The sequence below is a fragment of the Heteronotia binoei genome, chromosome 10 (genome assembly GCF_032191835.1).
Source record: "Heteronotia binoei isolate CCM8104 ecotype False Entrance Well chromosome 10, APGP_CSIRO_Hbin_v1, whole genome shotgun sequence".
NCBI classification, from domain to species: Eukaryota; Metazoa; Chordata; class Lepidosauria; order Squamata; family Gekkonidae; genus Heteronotia; species Heteronotia binoei.
Window position 1 is genome coordinate 3579672 of NC_083232.1, and position 23063 is coordinate 3602734.

The 23063-nt window shown below is 52.1% G+C and overlaps 1 protein-coding gene across 1 annotated transcript in view; it reads left to right on the forward strand.

Moving 5' to 3' along the window:
• Nucleotides 1-20938, forward strand: part of KIF9 (kinesin family member 9) — a 77493-nt gene extending 56555 nt beyond the window's left edge. Inside the window, exons 15-21 of the mRNA XM_060248115.1 lie at nucleotides 5935-6068; nucleotides 6641-6823; nucleotides 9348-9556; nucleotides 10478-10657; nucleotides 11253-11371; nucleotides 13128-13232; nucleotides 20620-20938. Of these exons, the coding sequence (XP_060104098.1) occupies nucleotides 5935-6068; nucleotides 6641-6823; nucleotides 9348-9556; nucleotides 10478-10657; nucleotides 11253-11371; nucleotides 13128-13232; nucleotides 20620-20727 (1038 nt within the window). The 3' untranslated portion in view covers nucleotides 20728-20938. The remainder of the gene's footprint in view (nucleotides 1-5934; nucleotides 6069-6640; nucleotides 6824-9347; nucleotides 9557-10477; nucleotides 10658-11252; nucleotides 11372-13127; nucleotides 13233-20619) is intronic.
• Nucleotides 20939-23063: the final 2125 nt, after the last annotated feature.

Here is a 23063-nt window from a genome sequence, read left to right on the forward strand (position 1 = left end):
CTTCCTTTTATCCGTTTTAACCTGTCTGCTCAGCAATTTCATTGAATGCCCACGAGTTGTTGTATTGTGAGAAAGGGAGAAAAGGACTTCTTTCTCTACTTTCTCCATCCCATGCATCATCTTGTAAACCTCTGTCATGTCACCCCGCAGTCACTGCCCGCTCTCCTAATCCAGGGATTGTTATGTAGCTGCACCTACTATTCAGTGGACAAGGTAGGGGGGGAGGAAGGGGGGGAACCCTCAGAAAGGTTCAGGAGCTGAGCTCCTGTGAGTTCCTGCTGAATCCAAGGTCTGCCTCTAAATAAACTTTGCTCTCTCTCTCTCTCCAAATAGCCTGGTTATAATTTTGCAGCCCAAATAGCCCAGCTTAGCCCACGCTTGTCGGAGCTCGGCTGTGGTTCCTACTTGGATGGGAGACCACCAAGGAGGGCTGCACAGAGGAAGGCAGTGGTAAACCACTTCTGCTTGTCTCTCGGGTGGAACGCCCCACGGATAGGGCACCATTGATGGAGAATGCTCAAGGCACACGGCACCAAGCAGTTATACCTGGTGTGCGCGCAGATGTGCCGCTGAGGAAATAAAAGTTACACTCAGAGGCTTTTTATCTTACCTAACGAATGTGAGTCCAACGCCATGCTGGGAATTATTAGGAAGGGAAATGAAAACAAATCAGCCAGTATCATAATGCCCCTGTATAAATCGATGGTGCGGTCACGTTTGGAATACTGTGTACAGTTCTGGTCATCGCGCCTCAAAAAGGATATTCAAGCATTGGGAAAAGTCCAGAAAAGGGCAGCTAGAATGATTAAAGGTTTGGAACACTTGCCCTATGAAGAAAGGTTAAAACGCTTGGGGCTCTTGAGCTTGGAGAAACATCGACTGCGGGGTGACATGAGAGAGGTTTACAAGATTATGCCTGGGATGGAGAAAGTAGAGAAAGAAGTCCTTTTCTCCCTTTCTCACAATACAAGAACTCGTGGGCATTCGATGAAATTGCTGAGCAGTAGGGTTAGAACGGATAAAAGGAAGTCCTTCTTCACCCAAAGGGTGATTAACACATGGGATTCACTGCCACAGGAGGTGGTGGCGGCTACAAGATAGACAGCTTTAAGAGGGGATTGGATAAAAATATGGAGCAGAGGTCCATCAGTGGCTATTAGCCACAGTGTGTGTGTGTGAGTATGTGTGTATATTTTGGCCACTGTGTGATACAGAGTGTTGGACTGAATGGGCCATTGACCTGATCCAACATGGCTTCTCTTATGTTCTTATGAGTCCTTTGTCGTCAGGAGCTCCATTCTGGGCAGGATAGAGTGGAGACAGGATTCTCATATAGTCTGTTCTTATCTTGCTGTTCTTTGGACTCAACAGGTTGCGAATCTAACCATCTTACAGGCAATCACCACCGCTAAATACTTAGCGACTGCCTAAGTAGTTTTCCATTTCTCATCCAAACGAAAAAAGCGGACCATTTTTTTGGACTTTAAATTCACATACCCTATTAAAAGGGAGGATCACTGCCTTTTTTCTCAAATCGGGCCAGATTTCGCATTCCAAGGAAATATGTTCTAAAGGCAGGGGTGGCCAAACTTGCTTAATTTAAGAGCCATACAGAGTAAACATCAAATGTTTGAGAGCCGCAAGACATGAATGTCAGAGGTAGGAGGTTGTGGGCTCTCCTTCCTTGGAGGATTTTCAACAGAGGCTAGATGGCCATCTGACAGCAATGAAGATCCTGTGAACTTAGGGGGAGGTGTTTGTGAGTTTCCTGCATTGTGCAGGGGGTTGGACTAGATGACCCTGGAGTTCCCTTCCAACTCTGTGATTCTAGGATTCTGTGATTCCTGACTGTTAGAGCAGTTCCTCAGTGGAACAGGCTTCCTTGGGAGGTGGTGGGCTCTCCTTCCTTGGAGGTTTTTCAACAGAGGCTAGATGGCCATCTGACAGCAAGGAAGATCCTGTGAATTTAGGGGGAGGCATTTGTGAGTTTCCTGCATTGTGCAGGGGGTTGGACTAAATGACCCTGGAGGTCCCTTCCAACTCTATGATTCTAGGTAGGTAGGTTAGGCAGCAAGGCAGGCTGACTGTTGAGGCAGCAGACGTTCATGATACATCTAAATTGACCTCCCTTACTGTGCTGTCAAGCTGTTACACCGCTGTAGAGCTGTTCTATCTTTCTGGCTTGTTAGTGGATTCACCTCTCACGGAAATTGAAGCACCTCTATTGACTGATGCACAGTCCTAACGGTTTTAACTATTTATTGCTGAATTGTCTTAACATTTTAAATGTTGCGCTCTGCCCTGAGCCCGTTCGTGGGAAAGGGTGGAACAGAAATTAACTAAAACATAAATAAATATGTGAGGCAGGGTTCTTCTTCTTTATTTATTTAGTTAGTTCTGGAACTTCGGTGTTATTCTGTAAGCTTTATTTATGGTGCTTTGTGATATCCCATCAATTTTCATAGCCTTTTCTAGCCAGTCTATCATGAGCTTAGTTGTTGGTTTATTTTCTTCCGCCCCCTCCTCCACATAGGGTGACCATAATGTCTGAAGGCCAGCCAGGGACACGTTGGGGGGCGGGGAGGCAGGGGTGACGCAGAGTGTTGGACTGGATGGGCCACTGGCCTGATCCAACAGGGCTTCTCAAGGGGGCTCATTTTGCGGCATCTCCCGGCAGGAGGGTGGCACCCGCACGGGACACATATCAAATGAAAGAGGGGGCGCAGGGCTATCAGAAACAGCCGGCGGAGGGAGTCGGGAGACCACCCCACTGGGGGATCCACACCCCGAAAGTGATGAAGGTGGCGCAGATAGAGCCAACAGAGCAAACAGGACAAAATAAATAGGCTGCATTATGCAGCACAGTTGAGAAAGTGCCTTATCCCATATACTGTTGAAGTATATACAGGATTTCAGAACAAAATTGTTTCCGGCGGTGATATTTGGGGGATTTTTGGGGATGTCACAGGAAGTGCTGTGAAGTCACTTCCTGTTTCCGGCAGTGGCATTTGGGGGAAATGATGTCACAGGAAGTGATGTCACTTCCCATTTCCGGCAGGTGACGCGGGGAAATGATGTCACAGGAAGTGATGTCACTTCCTGTTTCCTGTGGTGGCATGACGTCACCGGAAGTGACGTCACTTCCTGTTTTCGGTGAAGCAGCCTGTCACTAATAACACAGGTCGAGATGCAGGACAGGAACCCGGAAGTGACCGACAGGCTGCTTCAGCGTGCCGCTGCGCCGGCCCCCTGGGCCCCACAATGATGGGACCGATGCCACAGGGACGGGCTCGAAACACTCTATAACCCCTCAAAAGAACAGCAGTCTAGCTCGCTTCCCCCGAGCCCTGCCGCCATAAGCCTCAAGGGGGCTCATTTTGCGGCATCTCCCGGCAGGAGGGTGGCACCCGCACGGGACACATATCAAATGAAAGAGGGGGCGCAGGGCTATCAGAAACAGCCGGCGGAGGGAGTCACGAGACCACCCCACTGGGGGATCCACACCCCGAAAGTGATGAAGGTGGCGCAGACAGAGCCAACAGGACAAAATAAATAGGCTGCATTATGCAGCACAGTTGAGAAAGTGCCTTATCCCATATACTGATGAAGTAAATACAGGATCTGAGAACAAAATTGCACCAGAAGACACAAACACAAAGCTCCCTTACACTGAATCAGTGCTTGGGTCCACCAAAGTCAGTATTATCTACTCCAGTCACAAACACAAAGCTCCCTTACACTGAATCAGTGCTTGGGTCCACCAAAGTCAGTATTGTCACATAAGAACATAAGAGAAGCCCTGTTGGATCAGGCCAGTGGCCCATCCAGTCCAACACTCTGCGTCACATAAGAACATAAGAGAAGCCCTGTTAGATCAGGCCAGTGGCCCCTCCAGTCCAACACTCTGTGTCACATAAGAACATAAGAGAAGCCCTGTTGCATCAGACCAATGGCTCATCCAGTCCACCACTCTGGTCACATAAGAACATAAGAGAAGCCCTGTTAGATCAGGCCAGTGGCCCCTCCAGTCCAACACTCTGTGTCACATAAGAAGATAAGAGAAGCCCTGTTGGATCAGGCCAGTGGCCCCTCCAGTCCAACACTCTGTGTCACATAAGAACATAAGGAGGGAAGGGAAGGGAGGAAGGAAGGGAAGGAAGGAAGGAAGGAAAGAAGGAAGGAAGGAAGGAAGGAAGGAAGGGGGGAGGGAGGGAGGGAAGGAAGGGGGGAGGGAGGGAAGGAAGGAAGGAAGGGGGGAGGGAGGGAGGGAAGGAAGGAAGGACGGGGGGAGGGAGGGAAGGAAGAAAGAAAGGAAGGGAGGAGGGAGGGAGGGAAGGAAGGAAGGGAGGGAAGGAAGAAAGGAAGGAAGTGAGGAGGGAGGGAAGGAAGGAAGGGAAGGGAGTGAGGGAAGGAAGGAAGAAAGGAAGGGAGGAGGGAGGGAAGGAAGGAAGGGAAGGGAGTGAGGGAAGGAAGGAAGGAAGGAAGAAAGGAAGGAAGGGAGGAGGGAGGGAAGAAAGGAAGGCCGCCCCCTGCCCCCCCCGCTTTCGGCCCCCTTACCTGCTTCCAGGGCGGCGGAGGGTCCAGCGGCGGCGGCAGCGAGTCCAGCGGCGGCGGCGGTAAGTCCTGCGGCGGCGGCCTCTCCTACGCTTCCCTGGCCTCCGCCGGGCCCGCGCGCGGGCGGGGAAGGCGGCGAGGGAGGGAGCTGCCGGCGCTGGCCTCTGGAGGCCTCCAGGGACCAGCGCGGGGCCTCTCCGCTACCGGCGCTGGCCTCTGGAGGCCTCCAGGGACCAGCGCCGGCTGCTCCGCGGCCTCTCCGCGGCCTCCGCTGGTCGCTGGGGGCCCTCCAGAGACTCTGGAAGGCCCCCAGCGACCAGCGGAGGCCGCGGAGAGGCCTTCGCTGGTCGGCGCTGGTCCCGGAAGGCCTTCCAGAGGCTCTGGAAGGCCTTCCGGGACCAGCGCCGGCTGCTCCGCGGCCTCTCCGCGGCCTCCACTGGTCACTGGAGGCCCTCCAGAGACTCTGGAGGGTTTCCAGGGACCAGCGGAGGCCGCGGAGAAGCCTTCGCTGGTCGGCGGTGGTCCCGGAAGGCCTTCCAGAGGCTCTGGAAGGCCTTCCGGGACCAGCGCCGGCTGCTCCGCGGCCTCTCCGCGGCCTCCGCTGGTCCCTGGAGGCCCTCCAGAGACTCTGGAGGGCCTCCAGGGACCAGCGGAGGCCGCGGAGAGGCCTTCGCTGGTCGGCGGTGGTCCCGGAAGGTCTTCACTCGCCGCCTTCCCCGCTGGCGCCCGCGGCCCACCGCCTCCGGGGCTGGCTAAACCGGGACCTCTAAATGGTCCCGGTATAGCCAGCCCGGGAGGCGGGAATAGGGGGCCAGAGCCGGGACATTCCCGGGCTCCCGGGACGGTCTGGCCACCCTACCTCCACACCCCCTTATCTTCAGGGTTCTCTCTCTCCAATGATTTTCTAACACCATAATTTTCTCAGTAGCCCTAGTCTCAAAGCTCTGTAGTGCCTTGATTTCATCTTGTGCAGCATATAACATCTCAGTGGCATTCTCCGCTACTTTAGAAGTTTCTTTTAAGTCTGCAGCAAGGGAGTCAAAGTTTCACATTTACTGGGTTGAAGTAAGCTAGTCATTGAGTTGGTAAAGAACATGCAGAGCTCATCTTTAAAAGCAGATAAGTCTTTTTTTGTAACAGGGGCTTCGTCATTCTCCATACTGGGATCAGCACGGGGAGAATTAGTAACGGGCGCCATTTTGTCAGCCAGCGCTAGGGTTGCCAAGTCCAATTTAAGAAATATCTGGGGACTTTGGGGGTGGAGCCAGGAGACATTAGGGGTGGAGCCAAGATCAAGGCTGTGACAAGCATAGTTGCCAAATCTCGCAGCAGGCCTCCTTTATTCCCTTTGCATTACATCTTCTCTTTCTCCGTGCTCAGGCAGGAATAGTCGATGTTGATGGCCACATGGTCGGTGAGGTTGACGGGCAAGGCTTCGGCGTTGGCATTGCTCCCTTCTCATCCAAGCCCGGCGGGAAGAGAGCGAAGATAAAGAAAGGCAAAGAGCAGCCCAGGTTGGTCTCTTATCTGGGAGAACCTCTCAGCCCCACCCACCTCACAGGGTGTCTGTTGTCGGGGGAGAAGATATAGGAGATTCTAAGCCGCGGGGTATAAATCTGCAGTCGTCTTCCAGTTTGGTGTAGTGGTTAAGTGCGTGGACTCTTATCTGGGAGAACCGAGTTTGATTTCCCACTCCTCCACTTGCAGCTGCTGGAATGGCCTTAGGTCAGCCATAGCTATCACAGGAGTTGTCCTTGAAAGAGCAGCTTCTGTGAGAGCTCTCTCAGACCCACCTACCCCACAGGGTGTCTGTTGTGGGTGGAGAAGATATAGGAGATTGTAAGCTGCTCTGATTCAGAGAGACGGGCGGGGTATAAATCTGCAGTCGTCTTCTTCTTTCACATCACCTATTACCTGACCCTTTCTTAACTGGAGACGCCCGAGACTGAACCTGGGGCCTTCTGCATGCCCTACCACCAAGCCACAGCCCCTCCTCAGCCGTGGGATCCCCCTTGAAAGCCGAACAGAAGCTGAGGCAGAACCCATGTTTGCACTGTGGGGCTTTTGCCCTTTGCATTGTTTCCAGCACCACTCCGCGGAAGGAAGGCCTGGCCAGCCCCGTTTCAGGGAAGGAGCTGGATTCCGTTTCCGCCTCCCGCAGCCAGGGGTTCAGCAAGGAGCAGGAGGCAAAGGAGCCCCAAGACATCCTTAGCGTGGAGACGCATCACACCGAACCGGTGCCTAAAGATGAAGCTGCAGCCCAGCCCAGGTAGGGGTTTTTTTTTGCATGGCGCTTTTGGCATTCTACAGTGCGGCAGGAACAATGTTGCCTTTTGTACGTGAATGTCAGCTCATCCAGCTATAGCAGGGGTGGCCAACGGTAGCTCTCCGGATGTTTTTTGCCTACAACTCCCATCAGCCCCAGCCATTGGCCATGCTGACTGGGGCTGATGGGAGTTGTAGGCAAAAAAACATCTGGAGAGCTACCGTCGGCCACCCCTGTGCTATAGGCCTCCAGTATGACTCTCATACTGTTCCCGAGAGCCCCCTCCCATCCCCCAGAAGCTGCCTTTCAGAGAGGTCTGGGAGATTCAGCAGGAGGGAGGGGAGACATCGGATTGCCAACTTCAGCAGGGAAATTCCTGGAGATTTGCAGGTAAGGCCTGGAGAAGAGATAGGTTTGCCTGATCCCTCTTGCCAACCAACAGGGGGCGGGGCAGGGCTCCTTTTGTAGGAGGAGCTCCTTTGCATACTAGGCCACACCCCCGATGTAGCCAATCCTCCAAGAGCTTACAGTAGGCCCTGTAAGAAGAGCCCTGGAAGCTCTTGGAGGATTGGCCATGTCAAGGAGGTGTGCAAAGGATCTCCTGCTACAAAAAGAGCCATCGGAGGGGGTTACTTCCCGAGAGCAGCTGGGAGACCCATCTGACGTGGAGCAATGTGTGCGACCTGCCTGTCTTCTAAAAAAACCTCAACAGGCACCATGTTCGTTGGATCATCCTTGTCCATGTTTCTGTTAAATCTCTCAAAGAAGTCCAAAGGTTGGGGAGGCAGGACTTCCCTTTGATAGAAGCCGTGCTGATCTGCCTTAGCAGGGCTTATTCCTCTCTTGCTAATACCTTTAATAACCATTTCCACTGATATATAAAAACATCAGAGAAGCCATGTTGGATCAGGCCAACAGCCCATCCAGTCCAACATTTTGTGTCACACAATAGCCAAAAAAACCCCAAGTGCCATCAGGAGGTCCATCAGTGGGGCCAGGACACTAGAAGCCCTCCCACTGTGCCCCCCCCCAAACACCAAGAAGACAGAGCATCACTGCCCCAGACATAAGGACATAAGAGAAGCCCTGTTGGATCAGGCCAATGGCCCATCCAGTCCAACACTCTGTGTCACAGAAGAACATAAGAGAAGCCCTGTTGGATCAGGCCAATGGCCCATCCAGTCCAACACTCTGTGTCACATAAGAACATAAGAGAAGCCGTGTTGGATTAGGCCAATGGCCCATCCAGTCCAACACTCTGTGTCACATAAGAACATAAGAGAAGCCCTGTTGGATCAGGCCAATGGCCCATCCAGTCCAACACTCTGGGTCACACAGCGGCCAAAAAACCCAGGTGCCATCAGGAGGTCCACCAGTGGGGCCAGGACACCAGAAGCCCTCCCACTGTGCCCCCCCCAGCACACAGAATACTACAGAGCATCACTGCCCCAGACAGAGAGCTCCAACACAGATGTGAGGCTAAGTCAGAGGCAGCCTGAGAGGGTGCAGGGGCAGGACCTCATTGGGGTGCAGTGCCATTGAATCCATCTTCCAAAGCAGCCATTTTCTCCGGGAAGCTGATCTCTGTCACCTGGGGATCATTTCTGAGTCTGGGAGATCTCCAGGTCACGGTGTCCCCCTTAGAAATGCTCACTAATACCTATTTCGCACACAGCTTCCCCCGTGGTCACATTCCTCTTCTCTGCGCGGCGTCCATCAGATTTCAGTTTATGTTTGCTACGCTAAAGCTGCGGGACTTCCTGTAACAGATAGTAGGAAATCCGACAGATGCTGTGCAGATAACATGACCGCAGGGGAAGCTTTGTGCGAAATAGGCCTAACTCTTCCTTTCCCAGTTTGGTGAAGTGGTGAAGTGTGCAGACTCTTATCTGGGAGAACCGGGTTTGATTCCCCACTCCTCCACTTGCAGCTGCTGAGATGGCCTCGGGTCAGCCGTAGCTCTTGTAGGAGTTGTCCTTAAAAGGGCAGCTTCTGGGAGAGCCCTCTCAGCCCCACCCACCTCACAGGGTGTCTGTTGTGGGGGAGAAAGATAAAGGAGATTGTCAGCTGCTCCAAGGCTCTATCCTTGAAAGGGCAGCTTCTGGGAGAGCCCTCTCAGCCCCACTCACCTCACAGGGCATCTGCTGTAGGGGAGGAAGATAAAGGAGATTGTAGGCTGCTCTGAGTCTCTGCTTCAGAGAGAAGGGCGGGGTATAAATCTGCAGTCTTCTTCTTCTTCCTGCTACCAGCAATGGACGAAGGGGTGCCAACTCTAGGTTTGCATATATCTGGAGATTTGCGAGTGGAACCCGAGGAGGGTGGGTTTTAGGAAGGGACCTCGGTAAGGTATAATGTTATGCAGTCTGGGACTCTGAGATTCAGAGTGGAGGGCGGGATATAAATCCAGTATCTTCTTCTCCTTCCCGGGGTCTCCCTGGGAGATGTCTTTTAACCCCTCCCTGGCTCTTCGCCGAGGCACCTGAACTCAGCTAGCCCCATGACTCTGGGCCGACTCTCTCCCCAATAGTTGCCCACCGGCCAGGACTGCAGCCTTCGAGGACTTCAAGAGCGAGCGCGGCAGCGAGATCAACCGGATCTTCAAGGAGAACAAAACCATTCTGAACGACCGCAAGAAGAAGATGGGCGAGGTGACGCAGAGGATCAACGTCCTCAAGCAGGACATAGACGCCACCAAGCAGGTCCTGGAGGCCCAGAAGCTGGAGCGGGAGGAGCAGGGTGAGGAGCCTCGATGGGCTTGGGGGGGGGGGGTGGCAGCAGGAGAGACCCCAAAGGGGGGTGGCGGGAGTCATACGGACGAACATGGCTTTATCCAGTCCGAGGCCTCGCTTAGCATTTGGTGGGGTTGCCAGCTTCCAGGTGGGGCCTGAAGATTCACCAGAATCACATCTCCAGACTCGAAAGATCAGTTCTCATGGAAGGAAACGACCCAAGGCCATTCCAGCAGGTGCAAGTGGAGGAGTGGGGAATCAAACCCGGTTCTCCCAGATAAGAGTCCTGCACTTAACCACTACACCCAACTGGCTCTCTATTAGAGCTTTGGCTGACCCAAGGCCATTCCAGCAGCTGCAAGGGGAGGAGTGGGGAATCAAACCCCCTCCTCCACTTGCAGCCATAGGGCTTGGATCAGCCAAGGATTTGTCCTTGAAAGGGCAGCTGCTGCAAGAGCTCTCTCAGCCCCACCTACCTCACAGGGTGTCTGTTGTGGGGGAGGAAGGAAAAGGAGGTTGTGAGCCACTCTCTCTGAGATTCCCCACTCCTCCACTTGCAGCTGCTGGAATGGCCTTAGGTCAGCCATAGCTATCGCAGGAGTTGTCCTTGAAAGGGCAGCTACTGGGAGAGCTCTCTCAGCCCCACCTACCTCACAGGGTGTCTGTTGTGGGGCGGGGGGGGGAGGGAGGTAAAGGAGATTGTGACCACTCTGAGATTCAGAGTATAGGGTGGGATATAAATTCAATATCTTCATCTCTCTCTGCCTTAACCCACCTGCAAGGATAAAACTGGGGAAAAAAGAACCACAAAAGTTGCCCATCAAGCTCCTTCCAAGGAGGTGACGGATAACAAAGTGAGATTTTTCACCTGAGATGCTCCCCAGAGATGTCTGTAAACCTTTCATGGGGGGGACGGTGTTGTCTGCAGGAGAATACCTGAACGAGGATGGTCAAGTCATCATCGAAGAAGAGGAGTTCCTGCTGCTGGTGAAGCTGAGGGACCTGCAGAAGCAATATCGGGCCGACTTCAGGGAGTTCCGAGACCTCCAGTCCGAAGTCCAGTACTGCCAGCACTTGGTGGACCAGTGCCGTCGCAAGCTGCTCACAGGTACAACCACAGGTTGCGGTTTCCAGAGGCTGCCGCTTCTGGGCGTGGGCTTCTTCTCTTCTGAGCACGGGCTCACCTTCCCGCATGCCCCACACAGGCTAGTTTTGAGGCAGGGTATGCAGCAGGGCTGTAGCCAGGATTTGGAAGACCGGCGGGTGACTGATCCCCCCCTGATCAGGGGTGCATGGCCTAATAAGCAAAGGAGCTCCTGCTAGAATTCCACCCCTGGCCACAAGGCACCCCAGATATGCAAGAGATTCCCCACTCCTCCTTCACATGCAGCCAGCTGGGTGGCCTTCGGCCAGTCACTGTTCTCCCAGAGTTCCTTCAGCCTCGCTTACCTCACAGGCAATGAGTGTCCAGCCACCCGACTCTACGGAACTGCGTTCAATTCCCCACTCCTCCTTCACATGCAGCCAGCTGGGTGACCTTCGGCCAGTCACAGTTCTCCCAGAGTTCCCTCAGCCTCACCTCACAGGCAGTGAGTGTCCAGCCACCCACTCCTGAATGCCCGGTCTACTCTAATCTCAGACTGCAGGGTAGCTCGGGGCCAAGCATTACCCAGCCCCAGCTGCTATTCTCATTTGCTTTCCAGAGTTTGAAATCTGGTACAACGAGTCCTTCCTCATCCCGGAGGAGGTCCAAGAGGCGCTGAAGCCCGGCAGCGGCGCTCTCCGGCTCGGCATGATTCCGATCAACAGGGTCATGACTCTGGTAAGTAGTGCCTTCCGCAGCTGCGGGCTCTTCCACTGCTGAGCCATGGTGCAGCCGCTGGGCCTGCGAGCTCGTCTCAGCCACGTGCGACTCAGTCGCAGCCCAAGAAACTTGGATCAGGCTTCCTCAGGAGGTGTCGGGCTTTGGAGGTTTTGAAGCAGGCTCCAAGGGGGGTGGGGGGAACAGCGGTTCTCCGGATGCTTTTTTTTTGCCTACAGCTCCCATCAGCCCCAGCTAGCATGGCCAATGGCTGGGGCTGATGGGAGCTGTAGGCCAAAAAAAAGCATCGGGAGAACCGCTGTTCCTCACCCCTGGTGCTGTGGATTTGGGCAGATCACGAGAGGGAAGCCAGGGAAATGGGTGGCTCTTGAAGCCCCCGTCAGCCAACTTGGGGAAGGCAGTTGTCTCTTTTAAAAATCACTTCTTCAAGCCAAGCCAGCTGGTGGCTTGGAGAATTCGTTTAAAATTGCTTTCTTTCCACCTCTCTCTCTCTCCCCCCTCAACCTATTTGTCTGCCTGCCTGCCTTGTGGCTCTCAAACATCTGACCTTCGTCTCTTGTCGCTCTCATATGTTTGATGTTTATTCTATGCGGCTCTTACATTCACAGCAAGTTTGGCCACCCCTTCTCTAACCCCTACACCAGGGGTGGCCGACGGTAGCTCTCTGGATATTTTTTTTTTGCCTACAACTCCCATCAGCCCCCAGCCGGCATGAAAGTGGAGTGGAGGAGTGGGGAATCAAACCTGGTTCTCCCAGATAAGAGTCCGCACACTTAACCACTGCACCAAACTGGCTCTCTATTAGAGCTCTGGCTGACCCAAGGCCATTCCAGCAGCTGCAAGGGGAGGAGGAGTGGGGAATCAAACCCGGTTCTCCCAGATAAGAGTCCGCGCACTTCACCACTACACCCAACTGGCTCTCTATTAGAGCTCTGGCTGACCCAAGGCCATTCCAGCAGGTGCAAGTGGAGGAGTGGGGAATCAAACCCCGTTCTCCCAGTTAAGAGTCTGTGCACTTAACCACTACACCAAACTGGCTCTCTATTAGAGCTATGGCTGACCCAAGGCCATTCCAGCAGGTGCAAGTGGAGGAGTGGGGAATCAAACCCGGTTCTCCCAGATAAGAGTCTGTGCACTTAACCACTACACCAAACTGGCTCTCTATTAGAGCCATGGCTGACCCAAGGCCATTCCAGCAGGTGCAAGTGGAGGAGTGGGGAATCAAACCCGGTTCTCCCAGATAAGAGTCTGCGCACTTCTCCACTACACCAGGGGTGGCTAGTGGTAGCTCTCCAGATGTTTTTGTAGGCAAAAAAAAGCATCTGGAGAACCACTGTTCCAGCTGGCTGGGGCTGATGGGAGTTGTAGGCAAAAAAACATCCGGAGACCTACCGTTGGCTACCCCTGCCCTACACTGTACCGGCTCTCACCTATGCGTGATACTGTGATCAGACAGGATGAAGTGCTGTGATCCAAATAAATAGCTTCTGTTCTCATCTCGCCCTCATATCATGTGTGTGTGGGGGGGCAGGGGGTGTTTCTGAGTGGCCTGTTTCCCAGCGCTTGTCTCCTCTCTTCCGCGGGGGCACCTGCTCTTCTTGGGAATTTCAAAGACCCAGGAACTGGGAGTCTGGCACTGCACGCGCGCTGCTGAAGCTCATGCACCGTCATCGGACGGCTCTGAGCTGTCGGAGGCTTGAAGGTCCGTCAGGCACCTCAAAGAGCTTCCTGTGTGCTGCCCTTCTCTTCCTCCCAGGAGGAAGACGAGCAGGAGAGGTTCGACCGGATGCAGGAGGAAGTGCTGCCCTACTGCCCAGCTTCCGTCTCCTTCTATAACGCCAAAGCGAAGAATGACCGCAAGGTAGGGTAAAAACCCCTCTCCAGGGGCCCTTTGCCAGGTCCTGGGGACAAGCAGGAGCCAGCTGTCGTCACAGAAGCAGTGCTGTAAACATCGGCAAAAGGATATCTTTCGTTGGACCCAGTCCAGAGTTTGGGCTCCACGGGAAGGGGCTGTGGTGCACCCACCCCAGGCATTTTTCCGATCCAGTTTCCAGCATCTCTGCTTAAAGGTGGTGGAAAAGACCCTTTCTGGGACAAGACCCTGGACAGCCCCTGTCAGGCAGAGGAGATCTGAGCTAGGTGGTAGAGAACTCACTGAAAATGTCAAGGCGGCGTGCGATTGCAATTAAAAAAGGCCAACACCATGCTGGGGATTATTAGGGAGGGAACGGAAACCAATCAGCCAGTATCATAATGCCCCTGTATAAATCGATGGTGCGGTCTCATTTGGAGTACTGTGTGCAATTCTGGCCACCGCAACTCAAAAAAGGTATTATAGCATTGGAAAAAGTGCAGAAAAGGGCAACTAGAATGATTAAAGGGCTGGAGCACTTTCCCTATGAAGAAAGGTTAAAACATTTGGGGCTCTTTAGCTTGGAGAAACATCGACTGCGGGGTGACATGACAGAGGTTTACAAGATTATGCATGGGATGGAGAAGGTAGAGAAAGAAGTCCTTTTCTCCCTTTCTCACAATACAAGAACTCGTGGGCATTCGATGAAATTGCTGAGCAGTCGGGTTAAAACGGATAAAAGGAAGTCCTTCTTCACCCAAAGGGTGATTAATGTGTGGAATTCACTGCCACAGGAGGTGGCGGCGGCTACAAGCATAGCCAACTTCAAGAGGGAATTGGATAAAAATATGGAGCAGAGGTCCATCAGTGGCTATTAGCCACAGTGTGTGTGTGTGTGTATATATATGTGTGTGTGTGTGTGTTTGTATGTATTTATGTGTGTGTGTGTGTGTATACACATACACATATATTGGCCACTGTGTGACACAGAGTGTTGGACTGGATGGGCCATTGGTCTGATCCAACAGGGCTTCTCTTATGTGACACAGAGTGTTGGACTGGAGGGGCCATTGGCCTGATCCAACAGGGCTTCTCTTATGTTCTTATGTGACACAGAGTGTTGGACTGGAGGGGCCACTGGCCTGATCCAACAGGGCTTCTCTTATGTTCTTATGTGACACAGAGTGTTGGACTGGCTGGGCCATTGGCCTGATCCAACAGGGCTTCTCTTATGTTCTTATGTGACACAGAGTGTTGGACTGGAGGGGCCATTGGCCTGATCCAACAGGGCTTCTCTTATGTTCTTATGTGACACAGAGTGTTGGACTGGAGGGGCCACTGGCCTGATCCAACAGGGCTTCTCTTATGTTCTTATGTGACACAGAGTGTTGGACTGGATGGGCCACTGGCCTGATCCAACAGGGTTTCTCTTATGTTCTTATGTGACACAGAGTGTTGGACTGGATGGGCCATTGGCCTGATCCAACATGGCTTCTCTTATGTTCTTATGTGACACAGAGTGTTGGACTGGATGGGCTATTGGCCTGATCCAACATGACTTCTCTTATGTTCTTATGTGACACAGAGTGTTGGACTGGAGGGGCCATTGGCCTGATCCAACAGGGCTTCTCTTATGTTCTTATGTGACACAGAGTGTTGGACTGGAGGGGCCACTGGCCTGATCCAACAGGGCTTCTCTTATGTTCTTATGTGACACAGAGTGTTGGACTGGATGGGCCACTGGCCTGATCCAACAGGGTTTCTCTTATGTTCTTATGTGACACAGAGTGTTGGACTGGAGGGGCCACTGGCCTGATCCAACAGGGCTTCTCTTATGTTCTTATGTGACACAGAGTGTTGGACTGGATGGGCCACTGGCCTGATCCAACAGGGTTTCTCTTATGTTCTTATGTGACACAGTGTGTTGGACTGGATGGGCCATTGGCCTGATCCAACATGGCTTCTCTTATGTTCTTATGTGACACAGAGTGTTGGACTGGATGGGCCATTGGCCTGATCCAACATGACTTCTCTTATGTTCTTATGTGACACAGAGTGTTGGACTGGAGGGGCCATTGGCCTGATCCAACAGGGCTTCTCTTATGTTCTTATGTGACACAGAGTGTTGGACTGGAGGGGCCACTGGCCTGATCCAACAGGGCTTCTCTTATGTTCTTATGTGACACAGAGTGTTGGACTGGATGGGCCACTGGCCTGATCCAACAGGGTTTCTCTTATGTTCTTATGTGACACAGAGTGTTGGACTGGATGGGCCATTGGCCTGATCCAACATGGCTTCTCTTGTGTCCTTATGTGACACAGAGTGTTGGACTGGATGGGCTATTGGCCTGATCCAACATGACTTCTCTTATGTTCTTATGTGACACAGAGTGTTGGACTGGAGGGGCCATTGGCCTGATCCAACAGGGCTTCTCTTATGTTCTTATGTGACACAGAGTGTTGGACTGGAGGGGCCACTGGCCTGATCCAACAGGGCTTCTCTTATGTTCTTATGTGACACAGAGTGTTGGACTGGATGGGCCACTGGCCTGATCCAACAGGGTTTCTCTTATGTTCTTATGTGACACAGAGTGTTGGACTGGATGGGCCATTGGCCTGATCCAACATGGCTTCTCTTATGTTCTTATGTGACACAGAGTGTTGCACTGGATGGGCTATTGGCCTGATCCAACATGACTTCTCTTATGTTCTTATGTGACACAGAGTGTTGGACTGGAGGGGCCATTGGCCTGATCCAACAGGGCTTCTCTTATGTTCTTATGTGACACAGAGTGTTGGACTGGAGGGGCCACTGGCCTGATCCAACAGGGCTTCTCTTATGTTCTTATGTGACACAGAGTGTTGGACTGGAGGGGCCACTGGCCTGATCCAACAGGGTTTCTCTTATGTTCTTATGTGACACAGCGTGTTGGACTGGATGGGCCATTGGCCTGATCCAACATGGCTTCTCTTATGTTCTTATGTGACACAGAGTGTTGGACTGGATGGGCCATTGGCCTGATCCAACATGACTTCTCTTATGTTCTTATGTGACACAGAGTGTTGGACTGGAGGGGCCATTGGCCTGATCCAACAGGGCTTCTCTTATGTTCTTATGTGACACAGAGTGTTGGACTGGAGGGGCCACTGGCCTGATCCAACAGGGCTTCTCTTATGTTCTTATGTGACACAGAGTGTTGGACTGGATGGGCCACTGGCCTGATCCAACAGGGTTTCTCTTATGTTCTTATGTGACACAGAGTGTTGGACTGGATGGGCTATTGGCCTGATCCAACAGGGCTTCTCTTATGTTCTTATGTGACACAGAGTGTTGGACTGGAGGGGCCATTGGCCTGATCCAACAGGGCTTCTCTTATGTTCTTATGTGACACAGAGTGTTGGACTGGAGGGGCCATTGGCCTGATCCAACAGGGCTTCTCTTATGTTCTTATGTGACACAGAGTGTTGGACTGGAGGGGCCATTGGCCTGATCCAACAGGGCTTCTCTTATGTTCTTATGTGACACAGAGTGTTGGACTGGAGGGGCCACTGGCCTGATCCAACAGGGCTTCTCTTATGTTCTTATGTGACACAGCGTGTTGGACTGGAGGGGCCACTGGCCTGATCCAACAGGGCTTCTCTTATGTTCTTATGTGACACAGAGTGTTGGACTGGATGGGCCACTGACCTGATCCAACAGGGTTTCTCTTATGTTCTTATGTGACACAGCGTGTTGGACTGGATGGGCCACTGGCCTGATCCAACAGGGTTTCTCTTATGTTCTTATGTGACACAGAGTGTTGGACTGGAGGGGCCACTGGCCTGATCCAACAGGGCTTCTCTTATGTTCTTATGTGACACAGAGTGTTGGACTGGAGGGGCCATTGGCCTGATCCAACAGGGCTTCTCTTATGTTCTTATGTGACACAGAGTGTTGGACTGGAGGGGCCACTGGCCTGATCCAACAGGGCTTCTCTTATGTTCTTATGTGACACAGAGTGTTGGACTGGAGGGGCCACTGGCCTGATCCAACAGGGCTTCTCTTATGTTCTTATGTGACACAGAGTGTTGGACTGGATGGGCCACTGGCCTGATCCAACAGGGTTTCTCTTATGTTCTTATGTGACACAGCGTGTTGGACTGGATGGGCCATTGGCCTGATCCAACATGGCTTCTCTTATGTTCTTATGTGACACAGAGTGTTGGACTGGATGGGCTATTGGCCTGATCCAACATGACTTCTCTTATGTTCTTATGTGACACAGAGTGTTGGACTGGAGGGGCCATTGGCCTGATCCAACAGGGCTTCTCTTATGTTCTTATGTGACACAGAGTGTTGGACTGGAGGGGCCACTGGCCTGATCCAACAGGGCTTCTCTTATGTTCTTATGTGACACAGAGTGTTGGACTGGATGGGCCACTGGCCTGATCCAACAGGGTTTCTCTTATGTTCTTATGTGACACAGAGTGTTGGACTGGATGGGCCATTGGCCTGATCCAACATGGCTTCTCTTATGTTCTTATGTGACACAGAGTGTTGGACTGGATAGGCTATTGGCCTGATCCAACAGGGCTTCTCTTATGTTCTTATGTGACACAGAGTGTTGGACTGGAGGGGCCATTGGCCTGATCCAACAGGGCTTCTCTTATGTTCTTATGTGACACAGAGTGTTGGACTGGAGGGGCCACTGGCCTGATCCAACAGGGCTTCTCTTATGTTCTTATGTGACACAGAGTGTTGGACTGGAGGGGCCATTGGGCTGATCCAACAGGGCTTCTCTTATGTTCTTATGTGACACAGAGTGTTGGACTGGAGGGGCCACTGGCCTGATCCAACAGGGCTTCTCTTATGTTCTTATGTGACACAGAGTTTTGGACTGGAGGGGCCACTGGCCTGATCCAACAGGGCTTCTCTTATGTTCTTATGTGACACAGAGTGTTGGACTGGAGGGGCCACTGGCCTGATCCAACAGGGTTGTCTTGTGTTCTTAAAGTTCATCTCCTGCCACAAATTTTGTTAAGTCTTGAAAGGGCTCTACCTCTTTTCTACTGCAGCAGGCAGATTGAGGTAAAGATTATGTCCTCCTGGGGTATTCCAAAGCTGCGTTTAACCATTAAAACACACTTCAGGTATTCATTCCACCCTGTGACAATTAAAAATGTGCAAAATACGTAAAAATGAAGTACAATTGTAAAACAGGAATGTCGATTTGTCAAAACCTCATGACAAGCCATAGGGTTTGTATACATAAAACCAACCAGCCAAACGGGTTTCAGCTGAATGCGCTTTCTTCAGTGGCCTAAGATCATAATCAAAGAGCACACCCTTGCAGACCTTTTAAAATTATCAACATCCATAAAGGGGGAGAGGCTGGTTTATAATATCCCAAATAGAGGTTGACTTTTCATAAAAAGACCGATTGGCTGGGATCGCACACACGAAGTATTGCACTTCCAATTCACTTTTCAGTGCACTTTCCAACTGGATTTTCCCGTGTGAACCGTCAAAATCCAGTTGGAAAGTGCATCGAAAATGGAATCCAAAGTGCATCGTTTAGCGCGTGTGATCACAGCCTTTGTATACTTTTGAGTCAACTCTCGAAGAGTGCAGTTTCTCTCAGCGGTTGTTCTGCCTTTAGCCCGGGGTTTAACATCTCCGAGTGTGCTCCAGCGTGAAGAGAGTGGGATTTCAATCGTTAAACTCAGCTTTCGAGTACCCACCTGTTCTGGCGGTTGGTTTTTTTTCTTCCCCTTCGGTTTGTTTGCTTCTGCCCGAGCGTGGCCTCCACCATCAGGCGCCCTACGCGAGGCTAACTTCTGGCACGCCCCCCCCCCTTCACGCTGATAACCAATTTTCAAAAACAGATGGAATTATGGGGGAAATGAAAAGCAGAAAACTTGAAATTGCACCCTGACCTGGATAGTCAGAGCTTGTCAGAGCTCGGAAGCTTAGCAGGGCCAACTCTGGGAAGTATTTAATTGAGTTTAATTTTTTCGATTTCTACCCCACCCTATCCTGCAAGCGGGCTCTGGGTGGCTTACAACATTAAAAAAACAACCCTTTATTTTTGTTAAATAAACCAGATCCAAACGAAATAACATCACAATTGCAGAACTGACATAAACCATGAGAGGATATTCATGGAGGATAAGTCTATCAATGGCTACTAGCCATGGCTACTGAGGGGAACCTCCACATTCGGGGCACTAATAGGGGAGGGATGGTGGCTCAGTGGTGGAGCATCTGCTTGGTAAGCAGAAGGTCCCAGGTTCAATTCCCGGCATCCCCAACTAAAAAGGGTCCAGGCAAATAGGTGTGAAAAACCTCAGCTTGAGACCCTGGAGAGCCGCTGCCAGTCTGAGTAGACAAGACTGACTTTGATGGACCGAAGGGGGTCTGATTCAGTAGAAGGCAGCTTCATATGTTCATATGTTTTTGGGAGGGACAGTGGCTCAGTGGTAGAGCATCTGCTTGGGAAGCAGAAGGTCCCAGGTTCAATCCCCGGCATCTCCAACTAAAAAGGGTCCAGGCAATAGGTGTGAAAAACCTCAGCTTGAGACCCTGGAGAGCCGCTGCCAGTCTGAGTAGACAATACTGACTTTGATGGACCAGGGGTCTGATTCAGTAGAAGGCAGCTTCATATGGGGAGGGGCGGTGGCTCAGTGGTAGAGCATCTGCTTGGTAAGCAGAAGGTCCCACGTTCAATCCCCGGCATCTCCAACTAAAAAGGGTCCAGGCAAATAGGTGTGAAAAACCTCAGCTTGAGACCCTGGAGAGCCGCTGCCAGTCTGAGTAGACAATACTGACTTTGATGGACCGAGGGTCTGATTCAGTATAAGGCAGCTTCATATGTTCATATATGTTCATATGTTCATGAGCCGCATCATTGGCAACAAGTCATAAACCACATATAGGCTGGTCGTGCTCAGCATAACATAAGCAACTGGATGGTAAAGCGCTGGGGGGAGAGCGATGGCTGCAAGGGACCCCCGCTGGCTCAATTAAAAGCCTGGCGGAAAAGCTCCGTCTTACAGGCCTTGCGAAACTTAAGATAAGTCCCGTAAGGCTCGGATCTCCAGCGGGAGCTCATTCCACCAGGTGGGGGCCTGGACCAAAAAGGCCCTGGCCCTCGTTGAAGCCTGTCCGGCATCCTTAGGAATCACAAGAAGATGTTGTGCAGCTGACCTCAGAACCCCGGGGGAGGGCTCATAGGGGAGAGGCAGTCCCGAAGATTTGGATGGGAGACCTCCTTCACTGAGTCACGTGGAAGGTTGCGCCCCCAGAAGGCCAGCGCCCTAGGCAGTTGCTTAGTTTGCCTGGTGGCAGGGTTGACCCTGAGTGTGGCCGCATTCCTCCCGGCCCAGCCTAAGCGCCCACTCTTTTTCTTTCGGACAGCACAAGTATTCCCGAGCCATGACCGCCCTCGAGCACATGAGGAAGAAGCCCTCCGGCATCCAACCCATCGTGAAGAACAAGCCCCCTTCTGTGCTGGACATCGCGTAGCCGAGCCAGGGGGGCTCCAGCCTCCGTTCCTGAGCAGGTGGCACATAAAGCAGCTGACTTCCAAGCGTGACTCAGAATGCCTTCATTTTCAGGACAGGCACATACAGCAAAACCAAACCTCTGCAGTATTCTGATGGTTAATGCTCATACTTGGGCCCCAGTCTCATCTCATCCGTTGGTATTAATTAAAGCTGTTGTTGGTATTAATTAATTGTTGGTAAGATAAAAGATTAGTTACTAATAGGGGAGGGACTCGCTGTCAAGCCTGGATATTTGCAATAACGAAGCCCTTTGATCTTCTTCGAGTGGTCATCTGTGCAGTCCCACACTTGGGGTTCTGTGTTCACGCAGAAGCTCACCTCGAAATTTCCAAAGCTCCAGTCTTAGAATGTTGACGCTGTCCCTGTGCCCTGGGGAGCGGGCAGCGGTGCGCATGCCTGAGGCTGAGGGAGAGCGCCTACCCGCTCAGTTTCGTTTTTTCCGCCGCGTGATTAGCATACCTCGTTGATCGCTCTCTTCCGAAGCTTTTATTTGTGTGTTTTTTCTGTTTCTAAAACCAAGTTACCAGTTCACAGTCAGTTGAAAGATGACGAAATAGACGGGGGAGGAGAAGAAAAACAATTTAGCATCTTTTCATCGTACGTTTGCCTCGACCCCACTCCCCCTTTCCAACCGCCTCCAACGTATGGAAAAGCAAGTATATTTCAAATGCTGTTCTGGCTGCTGTGCGAAGATCCCTTTGAGAGACGGTCATAATCTTTGCCTACTGTGTCTTGGGGAAGAACACCGACCTAACACTTTTACAATTTGCTCTAAGTTCACAAGACAAACCAGGAAGAATCATGCAATCCGCCTCCATTATAGAATAAGAAGATATTGGATTTATATCCCGTCCTCCACTCCGAAGAGTCTCAGAGCAGCTCACTATCTCCTTTACCTTCCTCTCCCACAACAGACACCCTGTGAGGTAGATGAAGATATTGGATTTATATCCCGCCCTCCACTCCGAAGAGAGCAGCTCACAATCTCCTTTCCCTTCCTCCCTCCCACAACAGACACCCTGTGAGGTAGATGAAGATATTGGATTTATATCCCGCCCTCCACTCCGAAGAGAGCAGCTCACAATCTCCTTTCCTTTCCTCCCTCCCACAACAGACACCCTGTGAGGTAGATGAAGATATTGGATTTATATCCCGCCCTCCACTCCGAAGAGTCTCAGAGGGCCTCACAATCTCCTTTACCTTCCCCCTCCCCCACAACAGATACCCTGTGAGGTAGATGAAGATATTGGATTTATATCCCGCCCTCCACACCGAAGAGTCTCACAGCGGCTCTCAATCTCCTTTATCTTCCTCCCCCACAACAGACAACCTGTGAGGTGGGTGGGGCTGGAGAGGTTCTCACAGCAGCTGCCCTTTCGAGGACAACCTTTGCCAGAGCTATGGCTGACCCAAGGCCATTCCAGCAGGTGCAAGTGGAGGAGTGGGGAATCAAACCCAGTTCTCCCAGATAAGAGTCTGCACACTTAACCACTACACCAAACTGGCTCTCTATTAGAGCTATGGCTGACCCAAGGCCATTCCAGCAGCTGCAAGTGGAGGAGTGGGGAATCAAACCCGGTTCTCCGAGATAAGAGTCCGTGCACTTAACCACTACACCCAACTGGCTCTCTATTAGAGCTATGGCTGACCCAAGGCCATTCCAGCAGCTGCAAGTGGAGGAGTGGGGAATCAAACCCGGTTCTCCGAGATAAGAGTCCGCACACTTAACCACTACACCAAACTGGGTATTAGAGCTATGGCTGACCCAAGGCCATTCCAGCAGCTGCAAGTGGAGGAGTGGGGAATCAAACCCGGTTCTCCGAGATAAGAGTCCGCACACTTAACCACTACACCAAACTGGGTATTAGAGCTATGGCTGACCCAAGGCCATTCCAGCAGCTGCAAGTGGAGGAATGGGGAATCAAACCCGGTTCTCCGAGATAAGAGTCCGCACACTTAACCACTACACCCAACTGGCTCTCTATTAGAGCTCTGGCTGACCCAAGGCCATTCCAGCAGCTGCAAGTGGAGGAGGGGGAATCAAACCTGGTTCTCCCAGATAAGAGTCCGCACACTTAACCACTACACCAAACTGGCTCTCCAGTTATATACTCATGGAGGCTTCCCTGCAGCCACAAGCATCATCGTCAGCATCCCAAATGGAGCCGCCGCCTCCCCCATCTGCGAGGGGAGATTCGGCAACGGCTGATCGTGACTGCACTCCTGCCAAGCCCAAGAAGGCAAAGGATAAGTCTTACAAGCGATGAGCCTCTAAAGCAGCCGACGGCTTGAAAA